General features: G+C 39.6%; 1 protein-coding gene across 2 annotated transcripts; it reads left to right on the top strand.

The window, feature by feature from the left end:
• The first annotated feature begins 299 nt into the window (after positions 1-299).
• On the top strand, positions 300-13646 carry kctd2 (potassium channel tetramerization domain containing 2). Of its 2 annotated transcripts, XR_011909176.1 has the most exons (7): positions 300-1009; positions 4173-4281; positions 4364-4455; positions 4624-4719; positions 9877-10002; positions 10453-10699; positions 10879-13646. XR_011909176.1 is itself a non-coding variant. In XM_072372967.1 (6 exons), exons 1-6 carry the CDS (start codon positions 647-649, stop codon positions 10480-10482), a joined length of 816 nt encoding a protein of 271 aa, XP_072229068.1. In that variant the 5' UTR covers positions 300-646; the 3' UTR covers positions 10483-13646. The 2 variants fall into 2 exon arrangements, 1 of the variants encoding a protein (XP_072229068.1); XM_072372967.1 differs by having other exon boundaries at positions 10453-13646.
• The last annotated feature ends 6666 nt before the right edge of the window (positions 13647-20312 follow it).

Here is a 20312-nt window from a genome sequence, read left to right as displayed (position 1 = left end):
AACATGCATTTACAATGCTTTATCATGTCAAATTAAAGACTAACAATATTATTTTTATAAAATGTATTAATGATCCTATATTTTCACAATGATAGATAAATAAATGTAACAATTCTGACCCATAAATCTAATAGCACAGGATCTCATTTAATTCTCGACATCAACTACGGTTGTGTTACATTAGAGGTTGTAATCTTTTAACAGGTTTGTAATTACAAACAAGAGGACCCCAAATCCAGTCTTGATGAGCTCATTCATATCCGTCCGGTTTCTGGGTCTGCTTTTATTTTGAAAGCCAATGACATACAGGAAGTAAACAGTAATCACGTTACAACCCGGAAGTGTTGCCTTTCTCTAACTAACGTTTGAATAGACGAGAATGACCAATTTATCGTCTGGAGAAACAATTAAACGCGATGCTACCAACATCGTCCACCCGCTAATAGTCAAATTTGTGTCCTAATTGTTTGTACTGGAGGTGGAGTCGGTCGAGTGTGAGTAGCAACGCCCTGATGCCAGCCACCCCGTTGGAGAAAAATACCCCCGCTCTGTTTACAAGTCGGCTGAGAGAAATCGCTTGCCTGCCGTGTCGTTAAATAGCTGCGCCGCCGTTTCTGTTGTTTAGAGGGAAAAAATACATACAAATATGGCTGAATTACATGTTGTGGAACCGAGCGGAACTAGCACAGTGGAACAGCCCGAGCACCGTGATGTCCGGGGCTCGATACGCCTGGCGTCGCCCACTCTCATGGTTCCGCCTCGGGGCAGCCAGCTAAGCCCCAGCGGGGTGTCGAGCGGCAGTGGCAGCAGCGGCAGGTCTGTGTTCGGTTTCCCGATGAAGAGCAATCCAAGTTCCCCATCGGAACTGACGGAAAAGTCGGGCTCACGCTGGGTCCGGCTCAACGTCGGTGGGACCTACTTTATCACGACCAAACAGACGTTATGTAGGGACCCCAAATCTTTCCTGTTCCGACTGTGTCAGGAAGACCCGGACCTGGACTCTGACAAGGTGAGGAGGAAAATAACCTTACAAAAACATAGTAGTTTAACTCTTGACAGATAAAAACACACAGCAGCTATGTATTGTAAGAGTTGTTTTAATCTAACGCAAGAACACGTTTCTTTTTGTTTGTGAAATTAGGTTTTTTCTCATTTTTGGTAAACAAAATACAACATAGACTCATGCAAAACAAGATAATAGCCACACACTGCCATGAGAGTTTCTGGTTGCTGCCTTATGTCAGTATAACCTGTGATATGTGGATAATATTAAGTCAATCAGTCCACATGATAACATGTTTCAGGCTCTGCTTTATTTAAAATCTGGTGATGTAGAGCTGAAATCATGTGGTTTATGTATTTACTGCTGACTTAGCACAATTCCATTGAAAATAAATGTGACTGTTGTTTTCCTATTGATTTATCTGCCATTTACAAGCTTAAATGTTTGGCTGAATAGTTTATATTGGATTAAGCAGGTACAGAACATGGATGTCTGGATGAATACTTTAAAACTATAAAACAAATGCATGCACCTTAACCATTTGTAGGTAAGAGTGGGCAACATGGTTTTAATCAGTATCATGATATGTGATCACTATATTAATATTTAGGATATTTATTGAAGAATAGTTGAGTCTTGGTCAGTCTGCTTATGCAGTAGATGTATGAAACATTTATACTATTAAGAAATAGAGAAAATATCTGAAAAAAGGGATTATGATGCATAAAATAAAAGTATACTGCATGTATATGTGTGTTTGGATCTTAGATCTTGTATATTATTTATGCCTTTAGCTCACTTTCACACCTAGTTTCTTCAAGTTTGTCCTGATGAACCGTCAGCTCGTACTATGACACGGGATGCATCATGAATTGTTTCTGCGCTGATATGTTGGTGAGCACCTGTACAGTAACATTTACTAAAAACATGCCAAGTTCTAACGTTTTTTTGCACCTTCATACAAAAGCACGACTTATCGACAACATACATCTGTGTGAAACGCGATGGCTGGCTCAGATTTAAGGGTTGTTAGATACGCTGACTTTATGTTCAGATCGTATTCATGTCAGCTGAGTTTCTTTGGTTAAACAGAGGCTCGAGATTAGATGAGCGAAGAACTTGGGTGAACGAGAACACCGTCAGCCGTGTGGAAATATTGTGGCTATGGAAGGGATGATGGTGAATTTTAATGGAAGCAAGTGGCACAGAACTAGTTCAGATCATTGGATCATTTAAATCTGCGATGCAAAGCTCTGTGTTATGAGAGCAAAAAATCTGCATATCATCCAAAATAAAACGCAATTATAGATCATTGACAAGTATTTTATAAACCCTCTAATGAAATGTTGTGACGGTACTCTCCAGCTTCGGTTTGTCTTATCCAAACCAGTTCATGCAGGATGCTCTGCAGTGAAAACAAAGGTCATCCATTTAAATAATATGTGTTTGTAGCTTTAAAGCGGATACTTTCTGTGCAGCTGTTCTCCCCTACAAAACCACTCAGAACCTCACAGACAGAACTGTGAAAACTCTTCCTGTATTTTCCTGGAAAGTGTTGCATTTTATCACATCTCTAACACCCGTAGCACACCTAACCTGGACTCTTCTGTACCTGTTCCTGTAGTGCTCTGTTATTTTAATCCATTTAAATGGATTTAGCACTTAATGTATAAAAGCCAGACTTCCATTACCGTTCTGAAGCTTGAATGTTGTTTCCTCACTTCGATCAGGTCGATATGGATTAAAGCATCTCCTAAATGACTAAATGTAAACGTCTCAAAGTGCATCAGATGCCACATTTTTTGTTAACTTTGCCAGATAACATCCTAAAACCTAGAAAACTAGTAATTTACTCTTGTATGAGACATTTGCGTCAGGTCTTTGGCTGATTTTAAGTTGTAAACTTTGTTCTCTATAGTTTCTGTAAGCAAAGACAAACTAAACATCATGATGTTCTAACCAAAACTGGAGCTTTTTAGGCCTAAACAATACAACGACCACCTGGTGGGATGTTTCACAGTCGCTGATTTGTGAGATCTCTTCACCAAATTTAACCCAAGCATTACTCTACATTTCTTATTTTCTATGTGAGTAAATGTGTGGATGAATATCAGCATATCTGTGAGCAGTTAAATGATACTTTTGTGTTTTTGATGACAGAAGAGATGAAGGCAGGCGTTCACACTTCAATAATGTAGAGAGGTACAAAGAGGTTAAGGGTCAGTTTAACGAGCCGTACAATGATTTGGGGGGGGGGTAAGATCCTCTGACACTAACACGAAGTATTAGTTTTATTGCTTGAGATGTGTGTCACTCTTGTTTAGACTTTCAGGTAAAGGACATTGCAAACCCAAAAGGCGCATTTCGACAGAGATGTTTGAAGAACGCAGTTCTAAGAACTGTCCATCTCGAATTTAGTTCTAAGAACTGCCCTTCCCCAGGGGAACCGTTTCATTTTGCATTCGCACATAAGTCAGGGACCTTGACAGGGACTGATGTGACGCAGCCGTCTGCGACAGACGTGTTACTTTAGCGCCACTCGACAACAAAACCCGTGAAAAGTAAGGAGAGAAGAAAACAACACCACCAAGAAGCTAACATGGAGAGCGAGGAGGCCACCGTGTTCATGGTCTGCATGACAGTGATATCAATCATGGACGATCACATCAGGCGTCTAAGATGGAGGCTGGAAGAGCTCACAGCGAGAGTCAGGAGACGAAGAATCCAGCAGCGGGCGATACTTCTTCGTTTCATGGAGGAGAGCAGAGCGCCGCAGACAAAGGAGACGACGTCTAAGTTTAACTTATTAAACAGGCGCCGGTTGTGTCTGTGTCGAATGAGTAAACATTTCAGACAAGGGGCGGAGCTACAGCCACCAAATACCTACGTCATGTTCCTGTGGAACCCAGAAAAGACCTCGGAGAAGGAGCTAAAATGGTTCCAGGAACCATGGTCGTAGTCCCTAGTTCCTGTATGTCTGAATGCGTGAAAAAACGGCCCGATTCCTGAAAAGATTATAGGAACTGCAAAAGGTTCCTACAGTGGGAATGCGCCTCTAGTCTCAAAAATTAAATGGATACCCCCCCACACCCCCAGAGGGTTTCACTATAACCAGAAAATATGCACATGATCCTCCAAAACTGACCCGCACGTTGTTGCTTTGTTACAGGATGAGACGGGGGCCTACCTTATCGATAGAGACCCCACGTACTTCGGCCCCATCCTGAATTACCTTCGGCACGGCAAACTGATCATGGATAAGAACCTGGCAGAGGAAGGTAAAAGCCGCAAACGTGATGCAGACGCCTGTCAGTGAACAGCTGCCAAAGCCCTCTAACAGAGGACTGGTTTGTGTTTCAGGTGTCCTCGAGGAAGCCGAGTTTTACAACATCGCCTCTCTGGTTAGGCTGGTTAAAGAGAGGATACGGGACAACGAGAACCGGACGTCTCAGGTACGTAAAAGGGACACAAAAAGCAACAGGATGCATCGACTGACCAGACTGTTCTCAGAATCTGTCCGAGTGCAAATACAAGTGAAATAGCTTTTCGTTTGTTCAAAGAAAATGTGTGTTTGCGTGCAGATAACCAATGCTGTTGTGTGTCTTTGCCCCGTCCCTCAGGGCCCTGTGAAGCATGTGTATCGAGTACTACAGTGCCAAGAGGAGGAACTCACACAGATGGTCTCAACCATGTCTGACGGTTGGAAGTTTGAGCAGGTGCAGATAAGGCAGTGGTCATGTTGTGGCTCATTCCTTGTTTCAAAGCTGCTGTTTTTGGCTCCAGCCAAAATGAATGTGTGCCAACAGATTTTAAAAAGGTGTCCAGTTTAGACTTAAACTGTTAACTGTTTGATGCACCGTACCAGATTACAGCTACAAGTTAATTCACGTCTTTAGTCCCTTGGCAAGTCAAGGAACTCGCTGCTAACAGACAAACAAAACACATGCTTATGACCAAATTAGAAACATTTCAAGCACTTTCATCACGTTTAGGGTTGGATATTCACCTTCACTATCGAACCTAAATGATATAAGTCTAGTTTTAAATTCTCAAAGATAAATACATGGCAGATATTTCTAAGTCAAAGCTTGCTAATCTAAATTTTGCCAAAGGCTAAAGTTTCGTCCTGTTGTCCTTAATCAGACCGTCAAAAAGAAAATATAGGTCAAGTAATTTATACACAGGAATTGTGAGGTCAGTGGCTCAAACTGTACTGTACTGTTGTTCCATTTTTTTTTAGTTTTGCCAGCTGTAGAAAGCTGTAATGGGTGCTGCGATATATTTATTAATTAATTTTCTATAAACTTGTGCAAATTATAAATGTAAACACCATAAATAAGACAAAAACAGAGTTTGTAGAATTCTAACAAGCTTTAAAGTGAATATCTGGTCTGAGCTCCTTTATTCTCCAACACAGCCTGAACCCTCTGAGACGAGCTTTCTGTCATTTCTTTAAGGAGTCTTCAGGAATAGTTCTCCAGGCTTCTTGAAGGACATCCCAAAGCTCTTCTTTGGATGTCGGCTGCCTTTTGTTCCGTTCTCTGTCAGATGATCCCACACTGCTTCAATAATGTTGAGGTCCGGGCTCTGGGGAGGATTCATCCCTCCATAAGACCTGTTGCCACTGATTTTCAGTCCACTTCTTGTGTCATTTGGCATAGCTCAGCCTTTTCTCCCTGTTTCCCTTCCTTAAGAATGGCTTCTTGACAGCCACCCTTCCATGGAGACCATTTCTGATGAGGCTTGGGCCAACAGTAGATGGATCAGCTGAAGGTCCAGATGCATCTCTCAGGTCCTGTCAGGTCTTTGCTGGATTTTTTCCTCTTTCTTAAGGACATCACTTTCAGATCCTGTTCATCTGCTGTAGATAGTTTTTTAGGCCTGACACTTCTTCTTTTGTCCTCCACTTGTCCAGTTTCCTCAAATGTTTTAAGGACACACTGCACACCATGCTGAGATATGCCAAGTTTTCAGCTAAAAGCTCTTTGGGAATCACCTTGTTGCTGCAGAAATCCTATTTTCTGTCTGTCAAACTGTGTTATCTTTGCTGTTTTTCATAGATGAAACTAAAGAAATGGGAACAATTGATGTGTCTTTGTGACTGGCTGCTTGTAACAAAGTGTCTAAAGATACAATTTAAAATGGCTTCTTTGCTAAGTTGTTTGTTGTATTTAGACAAAACACTGGTTCATCCCTTGAGTTAGGTGTCTTTATTCTTCAATGATTCAGAGGTCAGAGTTAAATGGCTAAACAAACAAATTGGTCACGTACAAGGACTGGACTGAAAAGTAATTCCTTAGATGGAAATTTCTCTTCCTGCTATGTTGACAACATCTGTGTGTGATGACCTGCTTGCAACAGTAAACGTGTACAAACAGAACCAGCACGGCCAAAGTCAGAGCTCACGTGTTGGAGGAGGGAAAAAAGTGAGCATCCACAGTTCCTCAGGAAAGGTTCCACTAATATGTATCAGATGTGAACTGAGGCATCTGGGTGAGGGGGGGGTGGCTGCCTACCAGCTGCAGACTGAGCAGCCGACTTGGTGACAGCAGTCATATATGGGGACATATTTTTTGTGGTTTTGCATATGGAAACTTGCTCTTTCCTGTCGTTTCCTGGGTTATATCAGTCACCGCAGCAACACCTTGTTTTGTGTTTGGGAGCTGAGGAGTAGTTTTAAAGATAAAAAGTGTTTTCATTCTTTCTTGATTTAGGATTTCAGTTGTGGGCCTGCTTTGTCCTGTTGTGCCTCGCTCTTTTTCAGCAGTGTTTCTGACTCCGTGCAGCGAGTTCCTTCACACCATCATGTCTTTTTAACGCAGTTCGGGACCGGTTTACAGTGTTCACGCTGTCTTTTAGTTATCATATTTTCCATAGATAACTACAATCCAAATTTCTGTTTAGAAACTAACCCAAAATTGTTGAACTTTGATGATGAACCCCTCTCATCTGTACTTTGGAAATATTCAACCCATCTGGGATGCTTTATTTATACCAAGTCCTGTCACTAACCTGTTCCAGGTGTTTTTGAGCATTTCGCAACTTTTCTAGTCCTCTGTTGCCCCTGTTTCAAAAGCAGTAACATTTCTCACTTTCAACATTTGATATGTTGAATTTGTACTGTGCTTACAAACTGTTTTTAACAGCATTTCATCCAGTTTACAGTCAACAAGCCTGTATCTTCATAATGTAGGTGGCTTTCTTCAAAGATCTGTCCTGCAGGGCACCATTAAGCTGTTCCAACAAGCTGCAGCTTTCTCTAAAATACATCTCAGAGCTTTATAATCCATCCAACTACAGATCTGCTGCAACATGGGTTAACACTCAAGAGAGGAAATTAGCTCTGCTGTTCTGGATCACATCTTTGCATAGCTTGCACTTTACCGGCATCTGTCTGCTCCTCCGGTTGGTTTTGTTGCACTTTATGATCAATATATGGCGGAGTGGTTCTAAAGATTGCACTACCTTTCTCTCTTTGTCAACAAGGATGTCGTCTTTGAATAACTTTACTGTAACTTTCGATGCTCAAAAGCCATTCCGGGTTTTATAAGATTGTCCACCTTGTTTAGCGTGAGTTTATCAGGTTAAACAGTCTATAATGCTGCACATTTTTGGCCATTCAAGAAACGTGGTAACATCTCCCAGTGTTGTTGTATTAGATCTCACCAGGAGTCATGTTCACCATCCACAGACGGCATCAAAACCAGTGAGAGAATCTAATTCTTACTGCTCAAAAGCTCACATGTACAAACCAGCCCATTTAAATACATACAGTGCCCTCCAGAGGTAGGAATACACCCAAAAATGTTTAGATTTTGAAGTGCAGCTTTGACTTAATCATTATATTTATTTAAATAGAATAATCGTGTGCTCGCCCTCGTTTACAACAGTGTTCAGAGATAAATATAAACTACATGGTTAATACATGTAAAAAGTCTCAAAGATATGCAAAATAAAACAGTCAACTCATTCAAAAAGATGCAAGTCATTAAAGGAGAGCCAGAAATGCAAAATATCTTCATAAAAAAGTTCCAAACTGTTACAAAATGATTTACCAACATTAGTTTAAAATGACCAAGAGTTATCAAGGAATTTATTTTCAGTGTAGTTGGTAAGAAGTTCTGTAAGATCGGAGCATAAAAGCTTAAAGCACATTTTTCAAGCTCAGCAGAGATCTGAGACCATAACCAACTGGAGCAAGTTATCTGGATGGCTATGATCCACATCACTAAATATGATGCTAGCTATCCAATAAAGACTTTTTGGATGGCTTTATCACATCTTAAATTCAGAGAAATCTATCCCACTTTTTCATACAGGATGCAGGAAACAGAAGCATGCCCATAGATGGCATCACCTCAGTGTAGATGTGGCAGCTTTGAATATTATTTTATGACATAACATGGGGAAATTACTCCTATTTCTGCTTTAAAATCTTTTATATTTATGTCCCACAGCTCTCCTTGGGTTACTGTGCATTCAGTATAAATCTAAGACTAATAATCTCAGTTTGGAGAATGTTAAATTATTTTTTTAGGTTGCCTACAAGTAGATGTAACGGTCGTTAGATGGCGGTACAATGTAGGACTGCATGATTATGACCAAAGTAATAATCACGATACTTTTGATCAATTTTGAGATCACAATTATTCGCTGATTTTAATGAAGAAAGGTTTTCATGTCCGGTTAAATGTAGGAAGTCAAAATCAAGATCGAGATTAAGATTCGATTCACTGTGCAGTTCATTGTGAAGAGAACCGGTACTTAAACCAAACCTTGTGGAACACCTTTTCTTATTGATTTAAAAACTCCACTGAGTAAAACCCACAATGGCTGCTTCTGTTCTCTGATAATTCTGAAGCCGAGCACGAGCCCCACGGCTGAAACCAGCAGTTTGTGAAGTATGCAAAAGGGAGCCGGGGTCAAGCGTTTGCAGCACCAAATGGCGGCACAATCTTAAGCCGTGACGGTGTCGTTCATAACCAAAGTGGCAGCAGATATGAGGGCTGTGCACAAGTCTGATTCCTGACTGAACTGCACTCAAATTCTGTTGACATTCAACACTGTCAGGACAGCCAAAGGTCCAAATTCTTTGATAAACTGTGTGAGTCAGAGTCCCTTCTCTTGACACCTCAGAACATCCAGTTTTAATCACCACGATGTGAACGCTCTGCCACAGAGTTGTTTAATTCTGTATTTAAGGAACATCTTTATAAACCAGAACAATGGAGATGAAAGAAAATGCTTTGGTAGCAGAGCTTAAAACTTCTGCTTTTGCACATTTTTATCTGTTTACATCGCAGCGTAAATTCATTCGTTCCCCCGTCTGACGGCATCGAACTGAGAGCCGACACAGATGGAGACAAAGGTTTTTGTCAGGCTGATCTCCCACGGTGTGACTTACAATAATGTGGCCTTCATCGCCCCTGAGGGCACCACGAGAGCAGTCAAAACAACGCAGAGCTGCTTATGCCAGCAACTGCACACAAAATCCAGCAGAGAAAAAAAATCTACTGCAAGGTTATATAATGATGACAATGTGAAAGATGTTCCTGATAAATAAATGAAGTACAAACACGGAGACGAGCAGCCGAGGGCTGGTGCGGGAGTGCCTGCTGAAAAGCTCCCAGGTCTGTGTGATGAGTAAGAAAAGCAGCAAAATTTAATGAATGCGTGAAGGTGGAGAAGATGCAGTTTTTATTCTGGAGGGCCTTTGAGGTTTGACACATTCAGCCTTGTTGTTAAAATTGATTTTGCTCTAAGTTCTTCTGCTCCTCAAAGTGAGGTATCAACATTTTTTGGCATTTTGGACAATCTTGAAAGCGCCAACCATTGTAATTCCTGTCTTTTCCCCACTCCTGTTTCCACCTCAGCTCATAAGCATCGGCTCCTCTTATAACTACGGCAACGAGGACCAGGCGGAGTTTCTATGCGTCGTCTCCCGGGAACTCAACAACTCCACCAACGGCATCGTCATCGAGCCCACCGAGAAGGCCAAGGTGAGTGATTAACTATTAAATCTGCTTCATTCAGACCTCTCTGAAGGTGGAGAGCTGCGCTCAACCTCGGAGGACATGTGATGTTTCCCTCTGTGATTATATGTTTAAAAGGCATTCAACTGGATGATGTTTGAGTGCCACCTCAGGTTGGCTGCAGCTTATGATTTAAACAAATCTGGAAACATTTAGTTGTTGATGCACTCGATTTGTCAGTTATTTTTTAGTTTGTTAACTGGAGAATGTAGCTTAATTTGACAATAACATTCAGCTAACTAAAACTACAACTAATACAGCAGATGATTGTAATGAGAAAAGCAGAATGAACAGCAGGATTCCACAAGTTTTCTGCATATCGCCATATTCATCAAATTGATTATAATGAACTAAATCTGCCCCACGGCTGCAGCTTGATCAGTGGAGTAAAGATATTTTTACCACCTGCCTTTACAGATCCTTCAAGAACGAGGCTCGCGGATGTGAGGAGACGCTGATCTAAACAACGCCATCGCCAACAACATGAGCACATTCTCCACTTTTCTTCGACCACCTTCCACAACCATCATCATCAGTCGGATCCCCTCTCCTCTGGTGTGCCTTTCCACAGTGGGGGCTCCCTGACGCCTCCTCTTCTTCTGCGCTGCAACACGACCCTTACTTGTCTTCACTCTTCTTCTTCTCCACTTTAAAGAGATGACAAGTGAGTGTTTTTTTCCTCATTGCAGCTTTTTGATGGTTGGTGTCACAGCAGTACGGGCTGTGATGCCACTGGATGGACGCCCAGCACAGAGCTACTGTAAATCCTCATCTCCATTTTGGTACTTCATCGCCGTTATCAGACGTGATGCTTGTTCTCTCTTATTCATTTGGCTCTGTCAGTTAGCAGAACCCTCCTCAGGACTATCAAAGGACATAAAGAAAGCGACTCCAGTGACTGAGCCTGCCTCTACCTGAATCTGATGTCAGAGGTCCCCTCAGCAGACTGTGGACGAGACGGAGCACCTGCAGGCGGCGTAATTCAGAGTCCGACGACACTGTTTAAGCCAGCCAGGTGCAGCATTTCCTCCGCTCTCCTGAGTCTTTAAAAACCACTTAACTGTGTGGTGACGAACCACAACATCCCACTCTTCCGGTTTCCTGTTTTCTGACTTAATTTAATCCGTGAAAATTTGGAATATTTCCACACGTAAGAAAATAGATGACTCAAACCAGACTGTAACTCCACAAGTGTACAATTTGTCAAGGCATGTGAGGAATCTATATAAAACTATATAGGCTACATGATGTATTATATAAAAACTGAATGCAAATGGTGTAATTATTGATTTCTGTATCATAGTTGTCATATATTTACATATTCTTGTGGGTGAGTCTATTTAAACAAAGAAAAAATATATCACTTTTAATAACCAGTTTGAGCAGCCATTAACATGGGTGCCACTTTGTGTATGCAGTGCCTCTCTGCTTTCTGTCCACGACTCAGTTATCACGATTTTCAGCTGCATGTTTCCTGTAGTGTTCCTCATAAGGAAAAAAAAAAGGTTTTAGAGTTTAAGTATCCTTCTTTGATCTAGTGCATATCTTAAAATTGTAATTAGGGATAAAGAAAACTACGGTCATCGTCATTTGCGCAGACGAGCGCGGCGTGGCGGGGTTTGAACCGTGGCCAGTCTGTATGCTGCCTCAAAGCCCCGATGCACCCTTCTGTCCCCGTGTTCGCTCATGTTACGGCTGCCTCCTGTTGCCACTCCTCAGCTCAACACCCAGATGTTGTCTTACCTTCTGCAGCACGTGTAGCAACCGTGATGCAAGCTAACCTGAACTGCTCACGCTTAAAGCCCTGAGATACCTGAGCCTGAAAACGGGAATTTACAAAGCTGTCAGATGAGGAAGTCTTTATTTCTGGTGTCGTTTGACATTTTACTTCTTCGCCAGCAGGTGGGTTCTAACTTGGCTTAAACATGAAATATACTACACTTTAAGTTGCTGTGTGATAGTGCTGTTATTTACACTTTTAACAACACTATAACATGAATGTTAATCCAGTTCCTGATAACGGTATTGCTGCTCGTATCTTTGATACCATAAGTGGAAAATGTCACAAGTGTATGTATGCTTAGTCTGTCCTGTACTGACAGGACTGCTACAAGTGACAGTATATATAAATTAGGCTGAATGAACCTGGGAAACTTTTTTTTTTTCAAGCAGAAATCACTGGCGTTTTTCTTCATTTTCAGCTTTTAGTGTATTATGTTGTTTTAAACTTGATTTATTTTTGTCTAATCAGACACAAAAAATATATTTCCAGTTTACAAAGTGCCAAAAGGACTCATAATTCATAAGTTTTTCATCTTTACATTTGAACCTCATTGATTAGACATTTGGACTCTGAACTTTAGTTGAAGCTAAAGTTGATGCTCATTATTGTTTTGATTAATAAAATCACTGCTTAGTTTAGAAAATACGTGGTAACAGCTTTAAAATCCAAAGATTGACTAATTTCTTCAGTATTTCTGCTTGATAAATTACCATTACTTGATTTAATTACCAGTAGAAATCCACTTCTGACTGTAGTGTTGTAACTGGTGTAAATGCAGCTTTTTCATAGAGCAACTTATTTCAAAGTTTGAGCCATATTTAACACATATCAGATGAAAAATTGAAGCTCTTGTTCATTTTAATCACTGCTTGTGAAAGCTAAGGAACGCCCATTTTTTACATATCCAGAGACCTGTCGCTGGCATTGATCACTTTGATATCTCATCCTTTGTATAAACAAAATATTTGATGCAGTTAAACCAAGCATGAACAAAAAGAATGCGTTTTAATGAGGAAAAAAGAAGTACCTTTGTAGTTGTCGTGCTCTCTGACTGTTCAGCCAGACTCGGAGCTCAATCTTGGATGTGAGTTATTCTTTGTTGTGTTTTTCAGCCGTTTTGAGTGTGTGTGTGTGTGTTGTGCCGTTATATTCCTTCAATCGGAGTCATGAGCAGACTGTGCTGCTAACAATGCCCAAACATTTCACTGAGGAGCATTTTATCCTCCCTTGTTGTTCTCCGGGCCCTTGCCAAGCACCTTTGTTGTTGTTTTCCTTCATTTGTGTCGAGTGTTGTGCCTTTGACCTGTGTTGTGCACAGCTGTACTCCCTTCTTATCAGAAGGTGTCTCTCTTACCTTAAAAAAGCCAGGAGGCTCCTACCTGAGATGTAATAAATACTGCAGTCTTTAGCCTTATCTGTATTTTTAGTGATTCAGTAAGAGGCCAAACAAAGCCAACCTCCCCTCCACTGTTTTACGTTTTCATCTTTTTACCTGCAAACTGAAAATAATGACGAAGAACTGTTTTCTTCGTGCCATGGCTAATGAGCTACACCTACAATCCCTTACACTCCTGGAGATGAGGAATTGCGTCCATATCTGGTGTAAACACTTCACTTACAGAACTGCCAAATGTGTTCAAGATCAGAAAAAACACAGAAAGCAAGTTCCCTTCTTCAGTTTCTATCTTAGTAAAACCCAGGGGTGTACTTGTTGCAGGACCTAATTTGTCTATGAGCTCACAAACATTTCACAGCTTCTTGTTTTTCTTGAGTTGCATGCTGAAGCCACATATAATGATTACATTTTTTGATGTTTATAAGCACTTAATGGACCTTTCGTGATCTCAGTTTGACCTTACATGGGTGGCATAGTCCAGTGGTTCCCAACTTAAGCGTGCATCAAAAGGAAAAAAGATCCAAAAAAAGGGAAAGTCGCTGTTTTTTAATCCTTCCTTAAATTATATTAGCTATGATAATAGAATTGTTTTATGGGTCATAGTGTAGGAATGAAATATTTTCACCATGACAGTAGACAAACTGACAAAAAAAAACAAATGTTGACATGTTAACACACTAAATTAAAGTTATGACCATGGTAAATATTGCAGTTGCAGAACGTCAGTATATTACCTTTTTTCTATGGTACAGTGTTAGCATTTTTATGTTAGCATTTAGCTGAAAGCACCAGTGTGCTGAAGTTCAATTAGCTCACAGTATTGATGTTCTTGAATAAAGTCTCACTGATATGGCCGTTTTTACCAATCCTGTTAGCAGTGGGTGTTTTAATGACAAATTACATTAACATTACAGTTGGCTGTCTTTTGTACTTTGGTCAAATAAGTAAATGTTAGTGTGCTAACATGCCAACGCTAGAAATTTAAATGATGCCATTAATCTTATGCGGGCTAGCCATATGTCATCATTTAGCCCAAACTCCTGTTCTTATTAACCATATCAGCAGTGTTTTAAGGACTAGTTAGTGATTTGTGGTGATAGATAAATGTTAACAATGCTAACCTAGAAAACAAATATGGTTAACAAGATTAAAAAAAAAAAAAGATATCTTCTGAATTTAAGCATGTGTTAGCTGATATTAGTATGTAGCTTAATGCTATGCTAACGCTAAAGACTTCTTTTTGAGGCATCAAATTAATTATTCAAAGGCAAAGAGGGAAATATTTCCTTGAATTCATTAATACCTGTACACAAAATGTGACGGTGGCAGCGGTTACTTTATTTTAAAGTAATACTTTTTATCTTGTTTTGCTCATTTGCTCCACCTTCAGTTGGGGGACGTAACACCGCTGTCAAAAACAAATCTGTGTGTGAACCCCGCATATGTACAGACATACATGTGTATTTGTTATCATGTTGAAAAGGCCACAAAAATGTCAGGCAACCGTAAAATAAAACGATGTGGAGCAGGGCTGGAAACCAAAATCATGAACTGTGTTGGCACTCCAGGGCAGTTTCAGGATTGTACATAACAAAAGTCAGTGTACTTTAAAATAAGTCGTAACCACATAGTTTTTAGGTTCACAAACGTCTCTCGTGTAGCTTTAAGGGAGTCACAAGCTTAAACGAATTGGGAACCACTGATCTAGCTTAACTTTGCAGTTTGATTATCTTACAATTTAAATCAAAAACCAAGTTTTTTTTTCTTTTAAACAAAAATAACTTAATGACTTTTTACCTTCATCTGAACTATTTAGTCTTCAGATAATGTGCAATATAAACAAATCTGCAAAAAAAAAAATATATATAACAGATGTTCAGGCACGTGAAAACATGAGAGCATGCATTGTTGTAGAGATTATGATGTCATGTACTGGATTTTGTCTGACCTCTGTGTTAGTGCAAAGCTTATGTGATGCATGGTGGGGGAGCAGAGTTGAGGCCATGGCTCTGTGGTTTATAGGTGTAGATTTCCCGTGTGGAACCGTTGGTCTACAGTTAGACACATTCTCTTCTCATGTGTTTCTGTTGTTTTTGTATCTTTCTCTCATCCGTTTAACATTAGATGAATGACTATATAAATAGCTTTGAACACAAATTAACCCGTCAGTCAGACTGCAGACCCTCCCACATCCAACCTCGGTTTATATAGCATTTATCCGACCTGCAAGTCGACAAGCAAATAAAAAGAAAATAAAAAAAAGTGGAAATAATTCATGGATCATCTCGGCAGTTAACCTGTAAACACCTGCATGCGTTTGTGGACATGCACACCTGTATACTCATTTAGATGTATTGGAAAAAGTCACCTAATAACTTACTTTGTGTTTCATTTATCAACAGTATTGATGTCAAATGTGAATATTGTCAATGGAGATTGTGGAGAAATGTTTGGAAACTGACAAAACATTTTGATTGTTTTTCGCTTTTATTTATTTTATATTTTTCAGAATTTTGTCTACCAATGTTGTTTCTTTACATGTAACAATTTTAACAAAACCCAGTCTGGTTTTTAAATCATAAAATGTGTCTGTGTTTTAAAATGAGGCTCATCGATGTTTTTGTTGGTTCTGCTGGATTTTTATTGAAGAAACATGCTTGAATGAATGAAATTGCACAAATTTTAATGTCTTCAAATAGCATTGGAACAAAAGGCTCTAACTTATACAAATCTACGCAGAACATACATGTGATTCGAGTTTGATCATGTTGTGAAAGGACTTCACAACAAAAGAAACCACATTATTATTATTCTTATCTTATTTCTGGGTAAACCACGAATGCTAATGTCAGTTACTTGGTATTTACTGAGATGAGTTATTCATACTGTTGTGCCTGTGATTGTGATAGCTAATGTGTGAATGTGACATGTGGGTAGAGCATATTAAGTGGTCAACAAGACTAGAAAATAGCTAAATGAACTGTGCCTGAGAGATTTAGCTTCATGTTAACTGTTCAAGATGTGATTTTCACCTGTAAAATGTATGACAGGCTTATTAGATGTTAAACGTTAAGTGGTAGATTAGAATTACATATAGAGATGGTAAAAGAAAGAGTTTTAAATAGAAAAATAAGTGCTTTTTACTGTTTTTTCTGTGAAAATGTGCAGTTTGCCGCTTTTTCCCAGAGCTTTTGTGTTGTCACTGAGCTTTAGGGTTATTTTCTAAATTCTTAAAAGTCATATTTGATTTAAAGCAGGCATGTAAAATTGCATCATCTATGTTGTGAGTTGTTAAGCAACAAAAACTTAAGTGCAGTGTCACAGTAGATATCATAACAGGAAGATTTAGAGTACTTCCATCAAGAGATGCATTTTTAGTCATATTTTTCTGTCTCTGAAACATTTTCTGACCCCACAGTACCGCCAAGGTGTTTGAAAAACTAAACTATCTGCATATCTGTGTAGAGGTAAGTAACACCTGGGATTTTGGGACAATTAGATCTCACAAAAATATCCCTTTAGTTTCTCTGAACACCCTGAAAATCTGATTGTTGTTGATTAATACTGAAACAATTTATTCTAAAAGTAACTAATAACTTTTTTATGTAATAGATGGAAAGAACTGTTTTTAAAGCAGGATTCAAATGAAAATACTTTTTAATCTACCTCTACTAGAGTGCAGCTTGTTGTTGCTGACATTCTCAAGGAAGGGAAACAGGGAGAAAAGGCTGAGCTATGCCAAATGACACAAGAAGTGGACTGAAAATCAGTGGCAACAGGTCTTATGGAGGGATGAATCCTCCCCAGAGCCCGGACCTCAACATTATTGAAGCAGTGTGGGATCATCTGACAGAGAACGGAACAAAAGGCAGCCGACATCCAAAGAAGAGCTTTGGGATGTCCTTCAAGAAGCCTGGAGAACTATTCCTGAAGACTCCTTAAAGAAATGACAGAAAGCTTGTCTGAGAGGGTTCAGGCTGTGTTGGAGAATAAAGGAGCTCAGAGCAGATATTCACTTTAAAGCTCAGAACTGTACCAACTCTGTTTTTGTCTTATTTACTGTGTTTACATTCATGTTTAATTAATGAATAAATCGCAGCACCCATTTACAGCTTTCCTGGCAAAACTTTAAAAAATAAAATGGGGGGAGGATCAAGACTTTAAAACAGTCTACTGAAGTGAAGTACTTCCAATTTCCAGTGAGGTGCAGTATGAGTTTAAAGCAGCTACTGTGGACATATAGAACTGCTGTTATATGATCAGCTCTCTTTTTGAGAACTGTACATAGTGTCCAAAATTTCAGCTCATTATGTAGAACCGCCTAAGGCGTGGCTGGGCTCTTTGCCTGCGTACCAGCATCTCCCCCTCCTGTCTCCGCCCACGGTGGAAGCTGATGGTCCATGACGAGCAAACCGACGGACGGCCGCTGTTGGTCTGGCAGTCATCGAGGAGCGACCGCGCCTGTGAGGAGCAGTCAACACGGGACCGGACCTCCACTCTGTGCGCAGAACAGGCGAGTGTGAACAGCTTGGGTGTTTAAAAACGGTGACAAATTCATGGAAGAGACTGCTGGTATGGTTGCTTCCTATCTGCTGTGGAAGTGCTCAGCCAGTGATGTTTAGCGTTGATCTGTCAGCATGGGGATTTAACTGATGCCAGCAGCGGAAATTAAAGGAAACGTGGCGCGTTTGGAAAAATGATAAAATGAGCGAATTACACTCAGTCCAGTCTGACCTTTCCGGGCTGTGGTGAGGTTTGGGCTGTAAGTCCGGGGTTTTATGCGAGTTGCCACGTTTTGTGTGAGTGGAAAGTCACCTGTGCTTTAATGCAAATTAAATGTGGACATAGTAAATATTTAAGGCTCATAATGCGCAGTGTGCGCAGCTTGGTCCAGAGTAGTTAACGCTCCCATCCTGCCATGGGCTGTCCCACATGAAAGATCAGCTGCTTAGCTTCACCTTTATACACATAAATGCAGTGTATTGTCCTGACAACCCCGCGGACACCTCCAGGAGGAAAATAGACGGAGCCTTGCAGCATGTGCAGAGTGCACGAAGAAAGCAGGATGTCTTAAGCTGCTTTGTGGCTCATTTTGCTCAGATCAGTGAGGTCCTAGTTTCCCCACAGCGATCCAGTTCATTCTCAATATGTAGAGGGGGAAATGAACGGAGAAAAATATAGGCTTGATGGCCAAAAGCATGTAAACTACACTGAATATATGCATACAATGTTGTGTGCTGATGTTTTAGAGCTGTTCATGCACGGACCAATGCCATACATGTCTTTGCTCTTTTTGTAAAATAAACAAGCAAAATCCTAATATTTTGTTTTTATGGAAACAAAAGTCTGTATATTCCAATTCAGTTGATAAAAGGTAGCATTTTGGTTCCCCTAAACCATAAATAATCATAAATTTCAAAGCCGTTAATCATTTTTAAGATAAATAAATTGTCAAATGTTTTCAAATTGCTTTATTGACACTTTCTGAACAGAAATAGAGACAGACTGCACATCTTTAACGTGCTACATTAAATTAAAAATAGTACAAAGACAACCTATGAAAATTCAAGTGAGACATGGGAGACATTAAGCGTCTTTGTCCACCCTACCCCTCTGCTTGAAAATAAATACTTACCCAAATGCTCAACTTTAAATTAAAACATGTTGAGTAAAAGAGGTTAATATTTTGGAAGAACATACACTGACTTGCCACAATAGGTGAAGCAACTGATTATTATGTTAAAGTAGCACCTGTTAGTGAGTGGAAATACAGTCAGCTCACATGTCCAAGGGGTAAAAGATCAGATTTACTTTAATAAGAACAACATTGTTGTGAAACATACTGACTCATATCCATCTCTGAGGAGCACATAGATACCAGAATGAATCATGTGGCACAGAGAGAAGGTGGTCTGGTGTGGTTAGTCTGTTCGTGTTTTACATAATGTGGACATAAGGTGTGTCCTGGCGTTCAGAAATTTGACACAAACTGTACCATTTACCTAGCCTCACTCAGGAAATTACACAAGCATCTTATTTAACATCCAATCTAAGCAATAATTTCCTGATTTCCTCTTACATCAGAAGGTTGTCAAAAGAAGATATACTGCAGTTTTTAGGCCAATTTAAAAAATTGTAATATTGATATGCCGGTCAATATTATTTTTATGCATAGAAACTATTATTAAAAAAGGAATATTATGAGGTCAGTGTTTAATAGCTCTGAAAAAAAGGCATTTCACAAACAAGAAGACACACAAACTGTGCTTGGTCTTTGCTGCATGACCTGTACGGTGCTAAGATTATTGTAGAGCCTGAGAAACGCTGCTGGAGAGTTTACTTTCTCTGCTTTAGGCTCTGGAAAAACTGCTTTTCATATCAACAAACGTGGGCAACAACATATCTGGGATAGTTTATTATAGATTATTATATCAGTTTGGCTTTTTTTCTGTTAAATTCTGTTTAGTATATATGTGTGATGACATCACATGACCACAAGCAATGTTTTCTGGATCATATAAGCATTGTTTTCATAATAATGCATATTTGTCAATGCAAATACAGATATAACTCTTAAAAGCAAACCACTATATCAGCCAGAATCTGATCAAATGTGCTCTTAAAAAGAGAAAAAAATCTATGTTTTACAGGTGAAATATTGTTTGTCCAAGGCAGCAACGCATGAGTTTTGAATTTATGGAAACAAAAGAATGCTTTAATATCTTATACCTAATCAAATTCAGCATGTTTTATGTTGTGAACTAATTATGATGATTGGATTATTACATTTGTGGGCAACAAAAAGCACTATTAGTACACTGATCCCAAACAAGAAAATAAAAACCCTTGAATGAAGCTACAGTTGTACAGTAAAACTCTTTTAATAGTGCAACAGGATACACTTTAATACAGTGTTATGACAACCAGAAGAAAAGTCTTTATTTGAACTCTCTTTAAAGGATTTGTGCTTATTGTTTTGAGCACTGGAATTTGTACTCTGAGCAGTGAGCATATCGTTTAGTTTTGAACTTTGTATTTTGATTTATAGATTAATTTAAAATCCTGAAAATGATGTTAAAACTCAGTCAAAGCTGTTAA

This window comes from Leuresthes tenuis, unplaced genomic scaffold (genome assembly GCF_036924035.1).
Source record: "Leuresthes tenuis unplaced genomic scaffold, fLeuTen1.0.hap1 SCAF_20, whole genome shotgun sequence".
NCBI lineage: Eukaryota > Metazoa > Chordata > Actinopteri > Atheriniformes > Atherinopsidae > Leuresthes > Leuresthes tenuis.
The sequence above is the reverse complement of the archived record's forward strand: the minus strand, read 5'-3'. Positions and strand labels throughout refer to the sequence as shown.